This window comes from Eretmochelys imbricata, chromosome 3 (assembly GCF_965152235.1).
Source record: "Eretmochelys imbricata isolate rEreImb1 chromosome 3, rEreImb1.hap1, whole genome shotgun sequence".
Classification (NCBI taxonomy): domain Eukaryota; kingdom Metazoa; phylum Chordata; order Testudines; family Cheloniidae; genus Eretmochelys; species Eretmochelys imbricata.
Window position 1 is genome coordinate 209843069 of NC_135574.1, and position 20194 is coordinate 209863262.

The 20194-nt window shown below is 43.6% G+C and overlaps 1 protein-coding gene across 1 annotated transcript in view; it reads left to right on the plus strand.

The window, feature by feature from the left end:
• Positions 1-20194, plus strand: part of BUB1 (BUB1 mitotic checkpoint serine/threonine kinase) — a 43857-nt gene that overhangs the window by 4900 nt on the left and 18763 nt on the right. The window contains exons 6-12 of the mRNA XM_077812087.1: positions 961-1064; positions 13495-13544; positions 13655-13845; positions 15075-15235; positions 15617-15972; positions 18608-18666; positions 19048-19185. Of these exons, the coding sequence (XP_077668213.1) occupies positions 961-1064; positions 13495-13544; positions 13655-13845; positions 15075-15235; positions 15617-15972; positions 18608-18666; positions 19048-19185 (1059 nt within the window). The remainder of the gene's footprint in view (positions 1-960; positions 1065-13494; positions 13545-13654; positions 13846-15074; positions 15236-15616; positions 15973-18607; positions 18667-19047; positions 19186-20194) is intronic.

Genomic DNA, 20194 nt, shown 5'->3' on the forward strand with positions numbered 1-20194 from the left:
CTGGGGTTCTGTTCACCTAGGCCGGCAGAGGGCTGAGTGGGGCCTGCGGCCGGGACCCCGGCTGGCAAGGAGCCGGCAACCAGAACCCCAGACCGGCAGTGGGCTGAGCGGCTCAGCCCGCTGCCAGTCTGGGGTCCCGGCCCTGTCCACATAGAGTAGGTACCTACCTTCTCCCTGGTTCTAGCCGTTCTCTTCCTCTCTCTCTGCACTGAGAAGAGGGTGGGAGTGTGCTGAGAACAGGGCTGGGGGTGAAGGAGCAGGTTGAGGTGCAGGGTCTGGCCAGGAGCTAGAATGAGGGAGGGGGCTCAGGGTTGGGGCAGGAGGTTTGGGTGTGGAGCCCTTACCTGGGCAGTTCCCATTTGGTGTGAGCGGTGCAGGTGGGAAGTGTGTGTGTGCGGGGGGGTTGGGAAGGTGCAGGAGCTCCTGTTTGGTGCTCAGGGTGGGGCTGGGGTTGTGGGGGGGGTGTAGGACAGGAGGCTGGGGTGGGGGGCAGGGCACCGGGCTGGGTGTGTGTGAGGAGGGGGCAGGGGTCATGTGTGTGCTCCCAGCCCCCTGACCTGAGCGGCTCAGGACAGGGGGCTGGAGGGGATATGCCCTGATTCCACCCTCCTTCTCCAAGATCCCTGGAGCAGAGAGCACGCTGTGGCTCCGCTTTTCCCTCTCCCCCTCTGTAGCAAGGGCTGCCAGCTGATCGGCAGGGAGGGAGAGAAGGAGGGGCAGGAACCCAGCATGCTGGGGGAAGAGGCAGGGGGAGGGGAAAGCTTGCCTGCCCTGCAAGGAGAAAGTGGTGGGGGGTGGAGAAGAGCAGGCCGGGCAGGATTTTTAATGGCAGGCTGCTATCTGCCAGGGTCAGCAGACTGGGGGCTTGATTTTTGCTATTGTTAATGGACAGCAAAGGCGCACTTTTTTTTTTGGTAGCTTAGTAATGTCCTTAAATTGTATCTACGTTGTCTGTTCTAGTTGCTGCCTCAAAACAACTTCACAATTCCCAGACTCCAAATCAAATGGCTCCTAGAAAAGATGTCTCAGAATCTGGTGACCCAGCCTGTCTCTCCAAAAATCAGGTATCTCAAAACTTCTAAAATCAAAGACTTGAGAAAAGAGCATCTTAGTAACTATTTTAGAGGCCTACAGGATAAATTCAAAATGGTGAAATCTGAGTAAACAGACCACCCGCTTCCACCTCCAACAAACATGGTATTTAGGGTACATGGGCATTTAGATTACATTATGCCTTAACATAAATGTACAGACAAGCTAGTATCAGGACACAATTCCTAGCCACCTTCACCCCACAAATTTCCATATATTAGAAGCAAAGCATGATCTAGCTAGTATACTTCAGTAGTAGGGTAGGTTATATAAATTGCAACAAACAGCTACACAAATTTTGATTCTTAGTATAAAGATTAAATAAAAGTAATTCCATCTATTTCAAATATAAAACTTCTGACAGGGTTAAGAAAATAGCTACAAGAATGATTTAAGATCTCGAAAACCTGCCTTTCAGTGAGATTAAAGTAGTACATAAGAATGGCCATACTGGGTCAGACCAAAGGTCCATCTAGCCCAGTATTTCTAGCAAACAGAAGCTAGGGACACCATCCCTGCCCATCCTGGCTAATAGCCATTGGTGGACCTATCCTCCATGAATTTATTTAGTTCTTTTTTGAACCCTGTTATAGTCTTGACCTTCACAGCATCCTCTGGCAAGGAGTTTCACAGGTTGACTGTGCGTTGTGTGAAGAAATACTTCCTTTTTTTTGTTTTTAAACCTGCTACTAATTAATTTCATTTGGTGACCCCTTAGTTCTTGTAAAGTAAAATCTAATTTATCCAATAAATGGTTGAGTCACCTCAACCATGTTCTACAAGTACCTGTGTGGGAAGAAGACTTGTGATAGCAGAAGACTCTTTAATCTATCAGAGAAAGGCATAATAAGACCTGATGGCTGGAAACTGAAACTAGACAACTCTTGTCTAGAAACAAGGTGTTATGAGGGCTTGTCTACGCTTACCGGGGGATTGACGCACGGCGATCAATGCATCGACCGCAGATCACTCCCATCAACTCCTGTACTCCACCGGATCGAGAAGGGTAAGGGAAGTAGATGGGAGAGCATCTCCCGTCAACATCGCGTAGTGTGGACCCTGTGGTAAGTAGATCTAAGCTACGTCGACTTGAGTTACGCAATTCACATAACTCAAATTGCGTAGCTTAGATTGACTTTTCCCTGTAGTGTAGACAAGGCCTTAGAAGTGGTGGATCATCACCACCACTTGGAGTCTTTAAATCAAGATTGGATGTCTTTCTACAAGATGCTGTAGCTTACCCACTAGGTATGGGCTTGATGCAGGGGTCACTAAATGAGATTCTGTGGGCTGGCTTTGAAGGTCAGACTAGAAACGTGATCATAATGCCCTTAGACTTGCAACCTACCTACCTAACCCAGTAGTCAAAATTACTACATCAATTTGTTACCTTTGTATTGTCAACAGTAAATTTAATATGCCATCGTGCTGCCCATGTTATCTAGTTTGGTTAGGTTCCTTTGGTCTTGACCAACCTAATTTTGTCCTTGGCAAGCTTTACTCCCTCACTGGCTGCCTCTGCTTCCAGATTACTGCTGGTCCTAAAACAAAACTTTGTGCACCCTGCTGTTAGCCTCTTGTATGATTAAAAACTTGACCTTTTTTCCTACTTTGTTTCTTAGATTGGTATTGGATTCATGACAGTACGTCACTTGTCAGGTGCTGACTAGTTCTCTTCAGAGCCTCTTGTGAAGGACCCCATTAATTGGTTTTCCTTAATCCACTATTAACGAGTCCTTTCTGCATGCACTACAAAACAGTTTGTTCTATTTTCAGCCTTTCTCTGTAGTAGGGGAAAGAGACTCTGGCAGCAGGACAGTATACGGAGTAGACCGGGGAGGCACTGCATAGGTGTGTGGGGAGCCATGTAGGGTACATACTCTAAGGGTTGAGCTGTATCTTTACTTGCCTAAGCAGTGCTTCGCTATCTGCACTGCTACTTATCTTGCGTGGAGGGCCATGTACTGCATGTATCAACACCTTGCTGTAAGGAGTGTTCAATGTAGATATACCCTTATGTTAAATCTTTATTTGCTATTACAAACTTCCGTGAACTGTAAAATGATCATACACTTAACTGAAATAATCGCATGCTATTCTCCTGCCCCTGCTTGGGTCACAAGAAGGACTGAGTGTAGTAACCCTGGCCCTGGCATTAGCACCTGCTGCATCTGTGGTGTAGCAGCATAGAATGCTGTCTTGGGGGTGGGGAGCCAGTGAGAGGACAGCTCAAGCTGGAGGGTAGGGGACAGCTTGGAAAGAACCCAAAGGGGTCAGTTGGAAAGTGGTTGGAGAAGGGGGTGAAGAGAGGTTGTGCTGGGGTAAAAAGAGGATTGACTAGAGGAAGCTGGACCATCAAGGGCACTGTGGAAGGAGCTTGGCCATGAGGGGCAAAAAGCCTATGGCCAGTATGCAAATTCCCCTCCTTGTGCATCAAAGCTCTACAGGTTATGGAACTGGTGCATAGCCAACTATATCCAGATTTTCAGCAGCCTGCTTTTCTAGGCATCCCGAACACCATTGCTAATGCCCTCAGCAGACACGTCTCCCACAACTGCAAATGAGATCTGGCCAGTCAGGGCCTCCATCCCCAGAATATGTCTTGGCCAGAGATTGATCTCTTCACCACCTCTGAGAACATTGTGTCCTCTCTTCTGTTCAGGGGAGCTGGGTACCACTCCTTGGGGATGCCTTCCTTTTACTGTGGGAGAGGAGTATAGTCTAGGCCTTTCCTCCAGTGCCCCTAATTCTAAGGGTGATGAACAAGATCAGGCAGGACAAAGCAAGTTATTCTCATAGTACCTACCTGGCCAAGCTTGGCACCATCTGTTATGTGCTTCAGTTCTGTATCCAGTCATTGACCAAGCTCCTGGCCATTCCTGATCTCCTGTCTCAGGAGGCAGGGCTTGTTCTTCACCACAGCCTGGTGGTTCTGTCTCTCAGAGCCTGGGTCCTGAATGGATCTCCGCTATAGAAAGTCCCTGATCTATGGAGATGCCGCAGGTTTTACTAAACAGTAGAAAAACATCAATCCACACTACTTAACTGCAAAAATGGAAGCTATTCGCCCACTCATGCGGTCATTACAATCTCTGGCCTGAATTGGTTCCTCTTTCTGGATTACTTGTCAGATCTGTAGACCTCCGGTTTATCCCTCATGTTGATCAATGTACATCTGGCTGCTATATTAGCCTTTCATCCCCCGGTCAAGGAATTCTCTACTTTTGCTCATTTGGTATTGTCCAGGTTTATTAAGGGTCTGAGTAATCTTTCCTCACATTAGACAGCCCACTCCATCCTGGGACTTCAACCTGGTTCTCAGCCACCTGACGAGACCTCTGTTTGAATCAATGGCTACCTGCTCCCTTAATTTATCTATGAAGATGGCCTTCCTAGTTGTCATGTCAGCTCATAGGATTGGGGAGATTGGTTAAGATGAACATCTGATGTAACCTTGGGTAGGAACCTGGGATGTGGACATAAAGACCTTAAGAACAATGAGGGGGGGCAAGGCAGGAGGGAGGAGAAATCTGCCACCAAAGCTCCAATCTGTCCATCTATTCTGTGGGGGGAAGTTCTCCCCAAAACCTCACTGTTCTCAGCAGGACTTGTACTTCTATACTCTGGATTTTAGAATGGCTGTAGCCTTCAACTTGGCTAGGACTAAGCAGTGGAGTAGATCAGCTAGACTTTGGTCTAAGGGGACTCCCATTTCTGCTTAGACTTTTGACATGGGTATCTACAGCTGTTACGAGTGCAGGTGATCAGCCCCCTAGGGACTCAGGGGGACACAACCATATCGCAAGTGACCTCTACTGCAATTTGTGAAGAATATTCCAGTTTGATAGATGTAGGATCACCATTCCCCCACACCCCTATTCTTCAGTCCATACTTTCTGGAAGCATTACACCCTGCTCCATATCTGATCTGATGTGGCACTTGGATCTGCACTACTGTCTTCAGTTTTTGATCCTGTTCTGATGTCCCCTTGGGATACTGCTCGGAAGCTAACTGAAGTGGAGCACCCATGGGGACACTATGTGAAGGAAAGGTTACTCCTCCTGTGCAGTAGGTGTAGTTATTCAAGCTATGTTCCTGTGGGTGCTCCACCCCTCTCTTCTACTTCCTGTATGTGCTTCTTCCTCTCTGCTTTGGTTGTGAGTCTCAGCACACTATTACTGAAAAATTGCTTACTTTCTCATTTTTACCATATAATAAAATCAATTGGAATATTTAATATTGTACTTACATTTCAGTGTATAGAGCAGTATAAACAAGTCAGAGTCTGTATGAAATTTTAATTTGTACTGACTTTGGTAGTGGTTTTTTATATAGCCTGTTGTAAAACTAGGCAAACATCTAGATTAGTTGATGTATCCCCTGGAAGAACTCTGCATGCCCCCAGGGCTATGGGTACCCCTGCTTGAGAACCATTAGTTTAAAACCAACAGCCATTTGTAGTGGTAGGTTACTCATTTGCTACACAGTTGTCCTGGAGGTGTTGAAAACCTGACTCTCACTTAAGTACATGAGGCTTTGATCAAATGGCAGCCTTGTGGTTCCACTTGCTTACAGTCCTTCTTGCTGGTGCTGAAGTCCCTATACCCACCAATACACCATTTAAAGAAGTAGTTTGGTAGCATATAGGAATCCCTGAAATTCTGTAGTGCAGGACACAATGCTTGCCATCGCAGGGGGAGGGAAGCAGCTCCCACCAGTCATCTTATGATGATGACATCCATGCTTTCTTCTGCTTTGATAGTGCTGCATCTTTTGAATTTTCTTTTAAGGATACATGCTGTGATTCACTTCTGTGGACAGGACTGCTTAAAAACTGCCTGTATCCCACCGTTCATCTTTAGTAAGTGCTTTAAGAGCCTTTCTGCTAACCATTTGTTCCTCTTCAATCCCATTCAAAGTTCTGCAATAGCCATTGCCACCACTTTGCCATCCATTAGAGCCTCTGTGAAGCAGTTTATGGAGTCCAGCTGAGTCACATTGCTTGCAGTAATAAAATCATTTGTTTCTGTTGCTTTTACCGTCATTGTACGTACATATGTTCTTGGTGTAGTATTCACTGTGATTGTGTCATGGGCGCGAGCGTCTTTTGGGCTAATGCACCTACTTCACTTTCCATGCAACATTCTCACTAAGTGACTGCTTCATATAGTTTCTCTCCAGTCTCTTATGTGGAAACTGCTTAAGGGATGCCCTTGGGCTTCCAGCTTAGCACACGAGAAGCAGCTGTTCTCGGAAAAACGTGCCATGGGACCTAGTATAAGGCGAGTCTCTCCCATAGCTGGCACTTGTCCCAGCATCTTCCTCTCCAATCTTGCCTGATTCAGTTTATGGGTGCAGGTCTTATAGCACGTAAGGCACCACCAAGTATTCTCTAAAGATTCAGCTACTAATTGGTACTCTTTGTATCCCCTGTTGATGCCTAAGAACGATGACCAAAGTAAAAGGATTTTGATATAATTACAATCCCAGTGTAATTTAATTGTTAAGTAAGGATGTGCATAGCATTTGTGCATGGATTCCAGGAACTGCTGGTGGCATGGTGATGTATTAACCTGTGCCTCATTACAACTTTTTGGCATAATAAACAAAGCTGATAATTAGGGCTGTCAAGCAATTTAAAAAAAGAAAATCGTGCTGTTAAATAGTAATAGAATACCATTTATTTAAATATTTTTGGATGTTTTCCACATTTTCAAATACATTCATTTCAATTACAACACAGAATACAAAGTGTATTCTCACTTTATATTTTTGATTACAAATATTTGCAGTGTAAAAAAAAAGAAACAAAAGAAATAGTATTTCAATTCACCTAATACAAGTACTGTAATACAACCTCTTTATCATGAAAGTTGAACTTACAAAATGTAGAATTATGTACCAAAAAAAAATGCACTTAAACAAAACCATGTAAAACTTTAGAGCCTACAAGTCCACTCAGCCAATTGCTTCAGCCGCCATTCCAGAGGATGAGCATCCATGCCAATCACGGGTTCTGCTCGACAACAATCCAAAGCACTGCAGACCGACGCATGTTCATTTTCATTATCTGAATCAGATGCCACCAGCAGAAGGTTGATTTTCTTTTTTGGTGGTTCAGGTTCTGTAGTTTCTGCATTGTAGTGTTGCTCTTTTAAGGCTTCTGAAAGCATGCGCCACGCCCCGTCCCTCTCAGATTTTGGAAGGCACTTTAGATTCTTAAACCTTGGGTTGAGTGCTGTAGCTATCTTTAGAAATCTCAATTCAGCGAATTGAAATACTATATCACCTTCTTTGTGTTTTGTCAAATCTGCAGTGAAAGTGTTCTTTAAACGAACAACATGTGCTGGGTTATCATCCAAGCCTGCTATAACATGAAATATATGGCAGAATGTGAGTAAAACAGAGCAGGAGACATACAATTCTCCCCGAAGGAGTTCAGTCACAAATTTAATGAATGCATTATTTTTAACGAGTGTCATCAGAATGGCAGAATGTCCTCTAGAATAGTGGCCAAAGCATGAAGGGGCATACGAATTTTTAGCGTATCTGGCACATAGATCATAGAATATCAGGGTTGGAAGGGACCTCAGGAGGTCATCTAGTCCAACCCCCTGCTCAAAGCAGGACCAATCCCCGATTTTTGCCCTAGATCCCTAAATGGCCCCCTCAAGGATTGAACTCACAACCCTAGGTTTAGCAGGCCAATGCTCAAACTACTGAGCTATCCCTCCCCCATAAATACCTTGCCACACTGGCTACAAAAGTTTCATGCAAACACCTGTTTTAAATTTCAGGTGACATTGTAAATAAGAAGCAGGTAGCATTATCTCCCGTAAATGTAAACCAACTTTTTGGCTGAACAAGAAGTAGGACTGAGTGGACTTGTAGGCTCTAAAGTTTTACGTAGTTTTGTTTTTGAGTGCAGCTGTATAATAAACCTCTTACATTTGTAAGTTGTACTTTTGCAATAAAGAGATTGCATTACAGTACTTGTATGAGGTGAATTGAAAAATACAAATATTTGCACTTTATATTTTTTTATTACTATCTTATTTTTAAAGTGAGCACTGTACACTTTATATTCTGTGTAACTGAAATCAGTATATTTGAAAACTTAGAAAAGAGCTTTCATGTGATACCCAGCTTGACCCATTTGTCACATATCAAAATTTCCACCCCTTGGTGGAGGACCTGGCAACTGGGACCTGGAGGCAGCAAGTACTCCCTGAGTTACCCCTTCTCCCCGCAAATGCACAGAGGTGCACACCATTGATCAAATTATGATTCTGTAGATTTTTACGAATCAAATGATACCTTCTTACCTTTCTATCATTAACCAGCCCATGGAATTACATATATTCCCAGACTAAGAAGGTTCCAAACTGAATCTCAAGTGGAGTTAAGTACTCCTCTCTCTTTGAGAGGTGGGGCTTAGCCCCCACCCCTCTCTTCAACATTTACTATTAACTAGCTTAACCAGCTCCCTGTGCTCAGTATGCTGGCTCTTATGAATCGCATTTTTAGGCACCTGACTCTTCTCATGCATTGTGTAGGGAACCTGGGTGCCTAACTTTGGGGTTGTGAATTACACTAAGGTCTGGTCTGCACTTAACATTTACACTGACATAGCTACAGTGCTCAGAGGTGGGAAAAATCCAACCCCCCTGAGCAAGGTAGCTGTCACAACCTGATTCCCTGTGTAGAAATAGCTAGCTTGACAGAAGAATGCTTCCTGTTGACCTGACATTGTACAGGGAGGTGGTGTTCCTACAGTCGCTGAAAAACTCCTTCTGTCTGTGTAGCATTACATCTGCATTATAGGGTTCTGCCAGTATAGATATGGCACCATTGTTATGCTGGGATAGTGTAGACGTAAGCGGTGCAGTGCCAAAGTCTCCCTTATGAATCCCACTCTCTCTATGATACTTAACTGTAGCTGTTCTTAACTGAAGACTTGGACAGGGCAGGTTGTGATTCCAATTCAGCGCAGGGAATTGAAACTTCAGCCCAACTACAAAGTACTCTTGCTTTGTATAGTATTGTAGTGGAGCACAAGCTCTGCTGTAGTTAAGGTCAAGACCAGCTTTCTGTTTAATACTCAGATCTTCCAAGTGCCCTAAAATCCACATGGTTATACAGATTGTCTTTGAGTTCAGTGTGCCTTATGGGGGTGTGGAATTAGGTCAGTGATCCATATTTGGGGCCATTTGACCAAGGAGTACCTGAGATACAGCTTCACACCCCACAAAAAAAAACCCAGCTTTTCTAAAGGTTGACATTTTTTGCCCCCTTCTTTTGCACACAGAGATCAAACCAGAGCAACCATCATCACACCTTGGTCTCAAGTGCTTGAGTTACCCTAACAGTGTAAATGCCACTCACCAACCCTGTGGGGAAAATCAGATTACAACAGTAAAAGGACGATTAGTTTAGTTCTCCGGGTGAGTGGGGGCCTAAGCAGTTCTAAACCTTGTGAACCTACTGGATTATATTGAGTGCATGCAGAGGGAGGCTAAAGGGTTTGAAAGCTAGTTACACCTCATGGGACCTGAGTGACTCAAGGGAGAACATTGCAGCAATTGGACCTGTACACCGCTTGGGCGCTGAAAGGTCAAATCCAATTGTTGGCACAAATCTTAAATTTAAAAAAAAAAAAAAAAGACATGTTCCTCCAATATGTTTCTATCAAAAGGCTTTGTTTACATGGGGAAAGGTAATCTGAGTACAGCAGACTATTCAGAAAGCCCTGAAACTATTTTTGAAGAGAGAATAAATTACACATGCCAGTGCTGGGAGGGGAGGGTGCCTGGGGTGGAAGAGTAGGTGGGAATATGAGGAGAGGGTTTGGGATGCAGGGAGGGGAGGTGGTTAATTGGGGATGGATGAATAGGAGAGTGCGTGGGTGTGTCTAGTGAGGAGCAGGGGCTGGGGGTAAGGTAGACTGGGAGGTGGGGGTCACTGGGAGCTAGGTGAGTCCTATGGGACTGTGGAAGAACAGGGACGGGGCATTTGTTCAAGCCTACATACCTGTCTTGTGTGCAAGAATCTGTGGATCCCAGCTTCTCTAGGAGGGTCTGACCCCTCCTCCCCATCCTCTTCTATGAGCTGGGATCTGAGGAGATGTGTTCCTTTGGGCGTGTCTGAGCCACTCAGCTTGCCCCTGCAGTGTGTGTTGGAATCTGGGGGGTCAGTCCATCTGTGGAGGTCTGAGCTCTTCTCCCTGCCCCCCATGTATGCCAGGATCTGGGGAAGTCCTGCTCCTCTGAGTGTGAAGCTAAGTAACATACCGTGTGAAATCGAGGGTTGTATGTAGCAAGCACATAGCAGCTGTGTGGTCTAGTGGAGAGAACAGCGGTCTGGGACTCGGCAAAACTGGGCTCTATTTCTGGCTCAGCCACTGACCTGTGGGATGACTTTGGCTAAGGCATTTTAACCTCTGTGTGCCTCAGTTTCCTCCATTGGTATGTTGCGCATAAAGTTTCTCTCCTTGAGATCTACTGATGCAAAGTGCTATGTAAGAGTCAGGTAATATCATTACCTGGCCACAGGAGCATCTGAAGTGCACACTTACATGATGATTACACCTGCCTAAATGACCACTGACTCCTACTGACGTTACTTTCAGTTTAAAAAAAAAAAGCGCAGACTAAACTAAATGACAAAAATTCTTTGTTAACACAGAGTTAAGGTTGCCTGGTGGTATTTTGTGTCCTTCCAGGATGTCAAGTTCAGCAAATTCAAACTTGTGAAAACCAGGAAATAGAGAATTAAGGTGCACACTCATGCCCTCTTTGAGCAGTGCCTCATTATGCTCGTAAAACATACTCATACTCTGCCTTTGCAGTGGTCTGAACAGAAGTTACCTAAACCTGCCCTTCATTGAGTTTGGGGAAGGGTAAGTGAAAGTATAGTGTTAAATGGTGCATAAGGGGGAAGGATTTAAAACTTCATAGATGTGGGGTTCTGTCTGTGGCGTTGGCTAAGTGCAGGTCACACTCATCTGCCTAATTGCTGACAGTCCCCATGGCAATAAGTCACCTGTACCTTGCTAGTGACACATGCTACACAACACAGCACTAAAATGAAGTGTACTGGATCTCTCAAGGTATGCATGCACCTCTTTTTCCTTTGATCTCTCCCACACACAGGGCTCAGAGGGAGGTGCTCATATATTACTCCTGAGGGCATTCTGCATCAAAAAAAAAAAAAATCTGCGCACGATATTTTAAAATTCTGTGAAATTCCACAAATTTTATTTGTCAAAATAACACTCCATAATCACACCAGTTTCAATTATTTTGGTAATTTATTTCAAAATACCTGTCAGCAAGTATGTCTGTAACAATACAGACACACACAAAAGTTCCCCTAAGAGTAGAGTTTTAAAGAAACCACTATGACTACCCAGTTCCTGTTTCTCTGCCCCCTCCTCCCCAAGACCAGCTGGGGGGCCAGACACCCACAACCCCTCCCCCCTAGAGCCCAACCATAGTGCCCCCCCCCACCAATACACCCAAAATCCCTGCCCCCGAGAGCCCAGATACCTGAGCCCCCCTTGCCCAGATACCTGCCTCTTCTTTCCCACCCCCCGAGCTCAGCCGTTGTCCCCCAGACCAGACACCCTCTCCCAGAGCCCAGGGATCCAGAGGGAGAAACGGCTTGATGCTTGGTCCCATGGTTGCATGGAGTTTGCTGTGCGCTGCCGTCTCCTTCCCTCAGGGTGTGCTGTGAACTGCAGCTGCCAGGAACCCCCTTGCTCTCTCCCCATCCTCCCTACAATGTCTTCTATTTATGAATTGAGCTCTGCCGGGCCCAGCAGCCCCTAGTGGTGGCCAACAGCACTGCAGCCCATTTCTGTGGGGGAAAGGATATTCTGTGTGCACAATGTTAATTTCTGCAAAATTCTGCATTGTGCAGTGGCGCAGAATTCCCCCAGGAGTAACAAATGCCCCTGGAGAGCTACAGCCCCCCACTTTGCCTCATATCACAATCACAGCTCTTCCAAGCTGCTCTGATTAATCCATCCACCATTCAATACAGCTACACCTAACAGGGAAAGCTGCTAGAGTGCATGGAGATAAGTCCCAATGGCTATTGCCAATTCCATGGAGGCTCTGGGTGTATACCTTAAGTCTGTATTTCCTGGGTTTCACCAATTTGAGGTTTGCTAACTTGACGTTCTGGAAGGGTATGAAATACCACTTGGCAATCTTAACTGTTAACTCAGTTTGGTTTGGTTTTGTTTTGTTTGTTCCATTTAATGAAGTTCTGCATAGTTGTAGCTAATCAGTATTGGAATTGTCTTGGGCCTATCCACACTTGTCAGTTAGACCGTTATAACATAACTGAGGTTCCATCCCTATTGTGGGGGGGCTATAATTATACTATACGCAGTCTCCAAGAAAGATACATCTAGATTTGCATATAAATTGGATACACTGTTCAGCTCAATCATGCTACTCTCTTGCACTTCAATGGTTCAGGATGGGAATATGGTTAAAAGATGGCTTGCTTCCACGTGAAGTGAAAAGCTATGGACCACTTTGTGTTGAACTCCATTGTCGTAAATGGCAGCATGGTGTAGTGGTTGTGAATGGCACTTGAGACTAAATTTTGCACCATGGTAAATCTCTGAGGCCAGTGTAGTTGGGGGGGGGGGAGGGGGAGGGTCCTCTCTCCACAGGAAGGAATAATGGTAGTGTGGTCAATCATCACTGTCTCACATCATTTGATAATGACCTTCGTGTCTCATAGGACCAGAGTTGACTGGTTCTAAAAAGGAACGCTGTCTGGCTGGAAGACTGTGGTGTGATGTAGAACCCTGAATGTATTAATATAGAGGAGAAGCTGTGCAGTGGCAATCCTCTGCTCTGTCAGACCCACATGCCTTTCTACTGTAGGGAGGGGATGAGGAAGCCATCACACTACCACACTGGGGCAGTGAGAGGTAAACAAGATACAAGAGTGAGATTTGAGATAAAGGATTGAGGAGAAGAGACTGAGGAGGCTTCTGCTGCCCCCACAAGTCCCTCACTTTAAACTAAGGTTACTAAAAAAACTTGAGGATCTGGTGAGGGGAACAAACCATGAGTCTGTTTTCTAGGTATGCTGTCCATTCATTGATGGAATGAAACCCTTAATAGCTGGTATTGGTTTAATAACATGGCTAATTTTATAGCTCTACCTATGTCTGTTATGGGTCTTCAACTAGCTCAGAGTCATCAAAATTTGTAGCTTGGGAAGGTGGGAAGATCAATATGTCTTACATCTTTCAGATTTTATATTCTGGGCATCACAAAGTGTTCAACAGTGAAAAGTGGATTTCCTGAATTCTTGGCTGAACAAAATAGGTGGACATTTTAAGACTAGGCTCTCAAAGCTTCTTTCTACCTTTTTAGGATCCAAATCTTTCTGCAGCTCAGTCTTCTCAGGATGGAGCAGAAAAAGTGTAAGTAGCACTAATACACACTCAAGTGTGCTAGACAAATGTGCTTTAAAAAATAATCAAAGTCCTTCATAGTGAACTTGAATGCATCTTTCACACTTTTTTCTCCACAGAGAGTATCTTACCTACATTTCAAAGTCAGCAGTTCTTCCAAAGCTATCTTCAACCTCCAATGAATTTGAGCAAGTGGCAATGTACAATAAAAGTATGCTCATCTGTGAAGGTTCAGAGCTTTCATTTGAGGAAGTGAGAGCGAAGATTGTTTACCGAAAACAAGAAAGACTGAGACGACAAAAAGAATGGGGTACTCTATCTACTTCCCTTCAGAAATGTCCTTGTCCTTATCTCCAGGGAAAACTAGTTGGTTAAAGTAACTCTTCATCGCTGACCCTATTCAGAGGCCTGCATACACTTCCTAGGCCAAATCTGACATCCCCTCTCCTGTCCAAAGAGTAGAAAAGGCATACATGGGACCCTGTAAACATCAGTGAATGTGTCAGATGAATTCCTTCTGTGACTTGAGGAACTTTCTGGGAGGCAGTGCCATTCAGCCCACCTGATAAGAGAGCAAGAGAATGGGACTAGGATTCCCTAAACTGACTTCAGTGGCAGTGTCCAGGATTCCCTAAACTGACTTCAGTGGCAATGTCCAGTCAATCTTCTCAAACCCATCTTTCCAATATAGTACAGCACGCTCTCTCCCTTCTCCCCTGTGGGGTGGAAGGAGTGGCACTTGAGGGGCCAAGAGCAGCCTATGTGGTCTAGCAGCTGATTACCTTCTTCTTACAAACCACAGGAGGCTTGACTTTCCCAGATTTACTGGAGATAGTGAAGCGAGCCAGGAGGTATTTGTAGACAGCTTTAAACTTGACTCTCTCTCTCTACATTTCTCACAGGTCCATTTTAAAATATTTGAATTTCCCTTTTTAAATTGAAAATTAAGCACAAATTCCACTCAGCACCATACAACTGCATAGATCATCTCACACCTTCGCCATCCTTATTGCAAACAAATCCGTGCTCAATGACAGTAATGGAAGCGACACCCAGACAACCTTAATTCTTCCTTCTGCCATGCAAAACACACAAACGTACTGTACCTTTGCCTAGTAAACAATAACTACTCTACAAACCATGCAACGAACATAGTTCACAAATCAATTTTAGAGAAATACAGAACCCCAAAAGGGAAAACACCTAAATAAAATCACAAGCAAGGAAACAGTCACCTAACACAAACATTTACCCCGAGAAGATAGAGTTCTGTGACACTGGTTGTCTACTGTTGACTAGCTCAGAGTAGGGCTGGTGGGAGTGTGAGAAGCTGAAGTATGTAGCTGTGTGGTTTTATTTCTATTTCCTGATTAATTTAGTTTTGAACACATTATTTGCCTGCAGCAACCTAAATTGTAACAGCTTTTTATATATCAGTATTTTATTTAAACTAAAGCACCTCATATCTGAGGTGGGGAGAGAAAAGCCTAAATGGACATTCATTGCCTGTTTTGCTTATTATGGTCTTACCACCTTCAGAAAAAGAAGAGAGGGACTATGCAAAGAGAAAAGAATCTGCCATCCTTGAAATGCAGTTCTTGCAACAGAAGCTGGAACAGCTCAGTCAGCTGACCAAAGACTATCCAGAGGCTAAGCTGGAAGAGGCATCCATGCTACAGTCTGTTCCAGATAGAATGGTGGTAAGTATATACTCTGATCAGCATCAGCACTTTTGTATCAAGTAGTAAAGTTTAGCTTTCTTGCTATGTCTAACTTGGGTGTCTAACTTTAACCCACATGTTTTGCTAATTTAACTTGGAAATCAAGATTCACTGACGTACCTATTTTCCTGTTTTGTATTTGTCTGACATGGCTTTCAATATGCAATTTTTAAAACGTTTTTTGTAACTATTAAACCAAAAGCCTACTTAGACCGCCAAGGGTTTATTTTTAGCTACATGTGAACGTTACCTTTGTATGGTAAGACTGATTACTTTTTTGTTTCTGGATGGCTACAAGAGCAGTTTAGCAATGATACAAGAGTTTGCCTCTATGTTTTTTTTTTTTTTTTTCTTGCAAAGGTTGATCCATGTGTGAAACCAATTCCTGCTCTACAGCAAGATTGGACAGCACCTTCTCAGGCGACAAATCTGCAAACCTTATGGTGCCTGGAGCAAGACCAGTTGCAGTCAAGGGCTGCAGCAAGTACTTCAACAGCAGATACTTCTGTACCACAGCCTGTTGAAGCTACTAGCCATCAGTCTGTGTCAGAGTCACTATCAATGGTAACATATGAAAAGGTCACAGGCGAAGCTAAACTAGATCTTGGAGAACTCCAGAATACTCTATTACAACTTGAGCTCAAGAATTGTGATGCTGTGTCTCAGCCTATTCAGGAACATTCCGCCTTCAGTCATGGCCATTCTGTTGGACAGCAGTAAGTACAAATGGCCTTTCTAATTCTTGCTTCAGATGTTGCTCAGACTCTTTTTATAATTAGACTACATTACTTTAGCTGTGTATTTTGCTCCTATCCTTGATAGGTTGAAACTCTCTGCAGCTAGTCCTACTGTGAAACTATTGATGGCACTAAAGGAAATCAGCTGGTCTGAATTAAGTGTTAAATATCCAGTTGGCCTCTTTTATAACCCAAACTTCTTGTCACACATCTCACCCAAACTCCCTAGTGAGGATTCTTTTTGTGGAACTAATACCCCCAATACTGAATATTACTACAAAGTATCTCTCAAGGATAGAAAACTGTGACACCAATGCTTTATAGGGATCATTTTAGAAAATGCAATTCTGCTAATATGTATAATATAGTCATTGAAATATCTAACTCTTCCAAGTCTCAACTTTTAACTTGAAGTACTACTTCTACTTCCTCTCTGCCATGGTCTGTATCTAAGTTATGGTAATCAAAGTGCTAAAGTAATCTTCAAGTACAACTTTAATTATTCAGCCCCAATATCCTTAGCTTGTCTATAATACACCATTTTGGGGGCAAACAGGGACAAGCTGGGTGAATAAGCAATGCTCTCCTTCTGCTGTGCAGCTCTGAGGGGGGAAAAAGCTCCACTGTTCTCACAATCCTGCCTTCACTTATGGTATGCCAAAGAATTAATTATTGGCTCATGTAGCTGTGAGTAGAAGCTTAAGTGTGCAACTGAGTTGAAAGAAGAAGGAAAAAATGAGCTGGAGAAGTAAGGTGGCCCACTACAATGCAAGGAGGAAAATTAGAAAGACTTGTATGGGATGGTGACAGACTGAACCTAACCATGCTGCAGAATTGTCGTTGGATTCAAGCTACATCTAGCAAAGCTTAATAACTGGTCACACTCCCATAAGGCATCAAAATGCCTTAGAATCATAGAAGATTAGGGTTGGAAGAGACCTCAGGAGGTCATCTAGTCCAACCCCCTGCTCAAAGCAGGACCAACCCCAACTAAATCATCCCAGCCAGGGCTTTGTCAAGCCTGACCTTAAAAACGTCTAAGAATGAAGATTCCACCACAAGGCATCCAGATCAGACTGAAATGAGGCATAAATTTAACAGTAAGAGTAATTAACCAGTGGAACAATTTACCCAAGGTCACGGTGGATTCTCCAGCACTGACAATTTTTACATGAAGATTGGATGTTGCTCTAGGAATTGTTTTGAGGAAGTTCCATGGCCTGTGTTACACAGGAAGTCAGATTAGATGATAACACTGGTCCTTTCTGGCCTTGGAATTTTAGTTGTACCCACTGAAAGAATGAACTAAATGAATTCCCCAACTTCTTTGTAGACTTTGAGCCCATTAGTAGACATGCTAGAAATCTGTAGGGAACATTCCTTCTATTTAGGATTTATGGGACTCTGAGTTTATTACCTATATTTTGTGACTTATGATTCCAATACTAGGCATCATTGTAAGACATTTCAAATATAGTAATAGCTATTAAAATGAACTGCTGGACCAAATTCTAGGGAACATTTGCAAAACCCAAATCAAAACTTCAAGTGGTCCAGTGTTTTGAAACTGACAACTTTGTAAACATCAGTCTTAAGCAGAATATTGCATAGTTCCAGGTTTTTTTAGTAAGACTGTAATGACTAGCTCCACTGCTTCCAGTTCATCACACTGCTGTTTTGTAAGCACACCCTGCTTTCCCTTCTTACAGTACCCAGGCTGCCCCGGGGCTTCTAGCATTGCAAATGCTGAGCCTTGCTGAAGGAGGCTGCTTGTATTATCCAGATGTGCTCTATGGGTTGCAATGAAGAAGACTTTTTTTTTTTCTAAGATTGAGAAGACACTTCTTGCTTTCTTAAATCCTCCGTGTTAATTGCTTTGTTAATATTACAACTTCTATGTTTTCAGCTTTTAAGTTACTTGTTTTTACCAGCTGCTTACATTTACCCTTCTGAATCCATCCCATAACAGTGTTGCAGTTTAGGGCAGTAGTTCTCAACCCTGGGGGTACGCAGAGTTCTTCCAGAGGGTACATCAACTCATCTAGATATTTGCCTAGTAGTTTTATAATGGGCTACATAAAAAGCACTAGTGAAGTCAGTACAAACTAGTTTCATAGATAATGATTTGTTTATACTGTATACTATACACTGAAATGTAAGTACAATATTTATATTCTAATTGTGTGCTGTGACACCTTTGTATTTTTGTCTGATTTTGTAAGTTTTTAAGCGAGGTGAAACTTGGGGGTACGCAAGACAAATCAGACTCTTGAAAAGGGGTACTGTACAGTAATCTGGAAAGGTCGAGAGCCACTGGCTATGGGGATCTAGTTGTTTGACTGCAGCTTTCCTAAAGAAAGTGCAGTTATAGTGCGAGCATGGGGATATCACTGTCTGGGAACAGCCCATCATGAAACCGCTACAATACTTATTGATCAGGAACTCTCCTCAGGGAAAGACAAACATCTTTTATTTGACGCAAGCTGGGAGACATGATGCTCAAAAAGCTGAAGTGTGTTACTGGAAGTGTCTGAAATGAAACTAGAATACATTTAAAGAGGGGTGTTTTTTTTTAACCCCTCTCAGACTAACACTCTTACCCTTTCCTTTGAAGGCACTCAAATGTGAGCACTCCTGGTCTCAAATTAGATCACTGCACAGAGATGAAAGAAGGTAATTACTGAGCAGTTTCAAAAACAGTGATCCCATTGCATGTGTCTTATTTATTCTGCCTGAGGATGCATACAGTGCAGCTCTTCCTGTGTCAATGAGTCAAGTCTTCTTACTTGGGAGTTACCAATATTTAATATAGATATTTAGAGGTCAGTTTATGTTGCAGTTATACATAATGCCACTGTATGCACTTGAGACAAGTTTAATTGATCGACATGCATAGAACAGCATTGTACTCCAATCTTTGTGTCTGCAGATCATAATGCTAGTTGCATTAAATAGTATAGGAACACTGGTGCTTACCACCAAACCATGGAAAATGATAGGTTCCAGAATCTGCTTTGACATATTCAAAAGTTGTTTAAACTCTCCTGTTTTTAGCACCTAGAATTGGAAATGCTTCTGTCAGCTTTGGAAATGCTTCTCAAGCCACCCCGAACTCCTCACTGGGAGGAGTGATGCAGGCAACTCCGTTCAAAGTGCAGCCCTCACCCACTGTTCATACTAAAGAAGCACTGGGTAAGTATGTGGGGTAAAATCCTAGCTCCACTGGGCTCTTTTGTCCTAGATTCCAGTGGAGCAAAGATTGCACGATAGCCTCTTAAAAACAAAGCTACTTACTAGAAACTGGCTTTAGGATACCCATGCCTTCGTTGGCAAAGGGGAACCATAAGACTACTAGCACAATATGAATTCTTTCCCATTTGGAATGGGTTGGATGATCTGGAACAACATGATGTGTCCCGTTTTAATGTTTTGTGTTGGGGGATGGTACAAAGCTCTCCACTTACTGAGCAGCCTAAGTACTGAAAGAAATGCCCATGGTCTTAATAGAATCTTTCTCTGGATCTAAATTACTGTTGTTATCCTGCTGTGGTTCTGTCTGAAGCAAAGCCTGAGATCCTTTGTGTCTAATGCTGTTGCCAAGCAGTTTCTGTTTCCAAGTCAAGAGGAACTATAACAGACTGGTATAGTGGAGAGCTAAGGAATGGACAATTTAGTTGTGTAAATGGTCACCTTTGGTCTTCAGCAGCTCCTTGTGACAAAACTGGACAACAGCAAGTGTGCCTCCATTTTTATCAATCTCTGGTGGAGCATTGGCTGTCTAGCTCACTTCTTGGTCCTTTGTCACAACCTCAGCGCTCTGGCTGGGTTGTTGGTAGTCCTGTCCCCTTTCAGGGTGCTAAAAGGTCCAGCGCCTCAGGAGGCCAGCCTTCGTAGCTAGGCCATGCAGCTCTTGGTCACTGAGTATGGTTCACTTACTCAAGGTCTTAATAAACCCTCTTGTTGGGTTTAATAGGGGAACCAAGTCCTATCCACTTACTAGGTTTCAGGCCAGGCCCCTATATAAAGCAGTTGGTACTAATCTCTCCCAATTCTTTGCTGTTTCTCTGGCCTGCTTCCTTCTATGTTCATACTATAGACTATTCTTCAGGTTCACCCCTATGGTCCTCTTCTTCCAGACATTAAATATAAATATTTATAATCCGTAAACAAGGAAATACAGAAATACTGATCAGCCTATTGT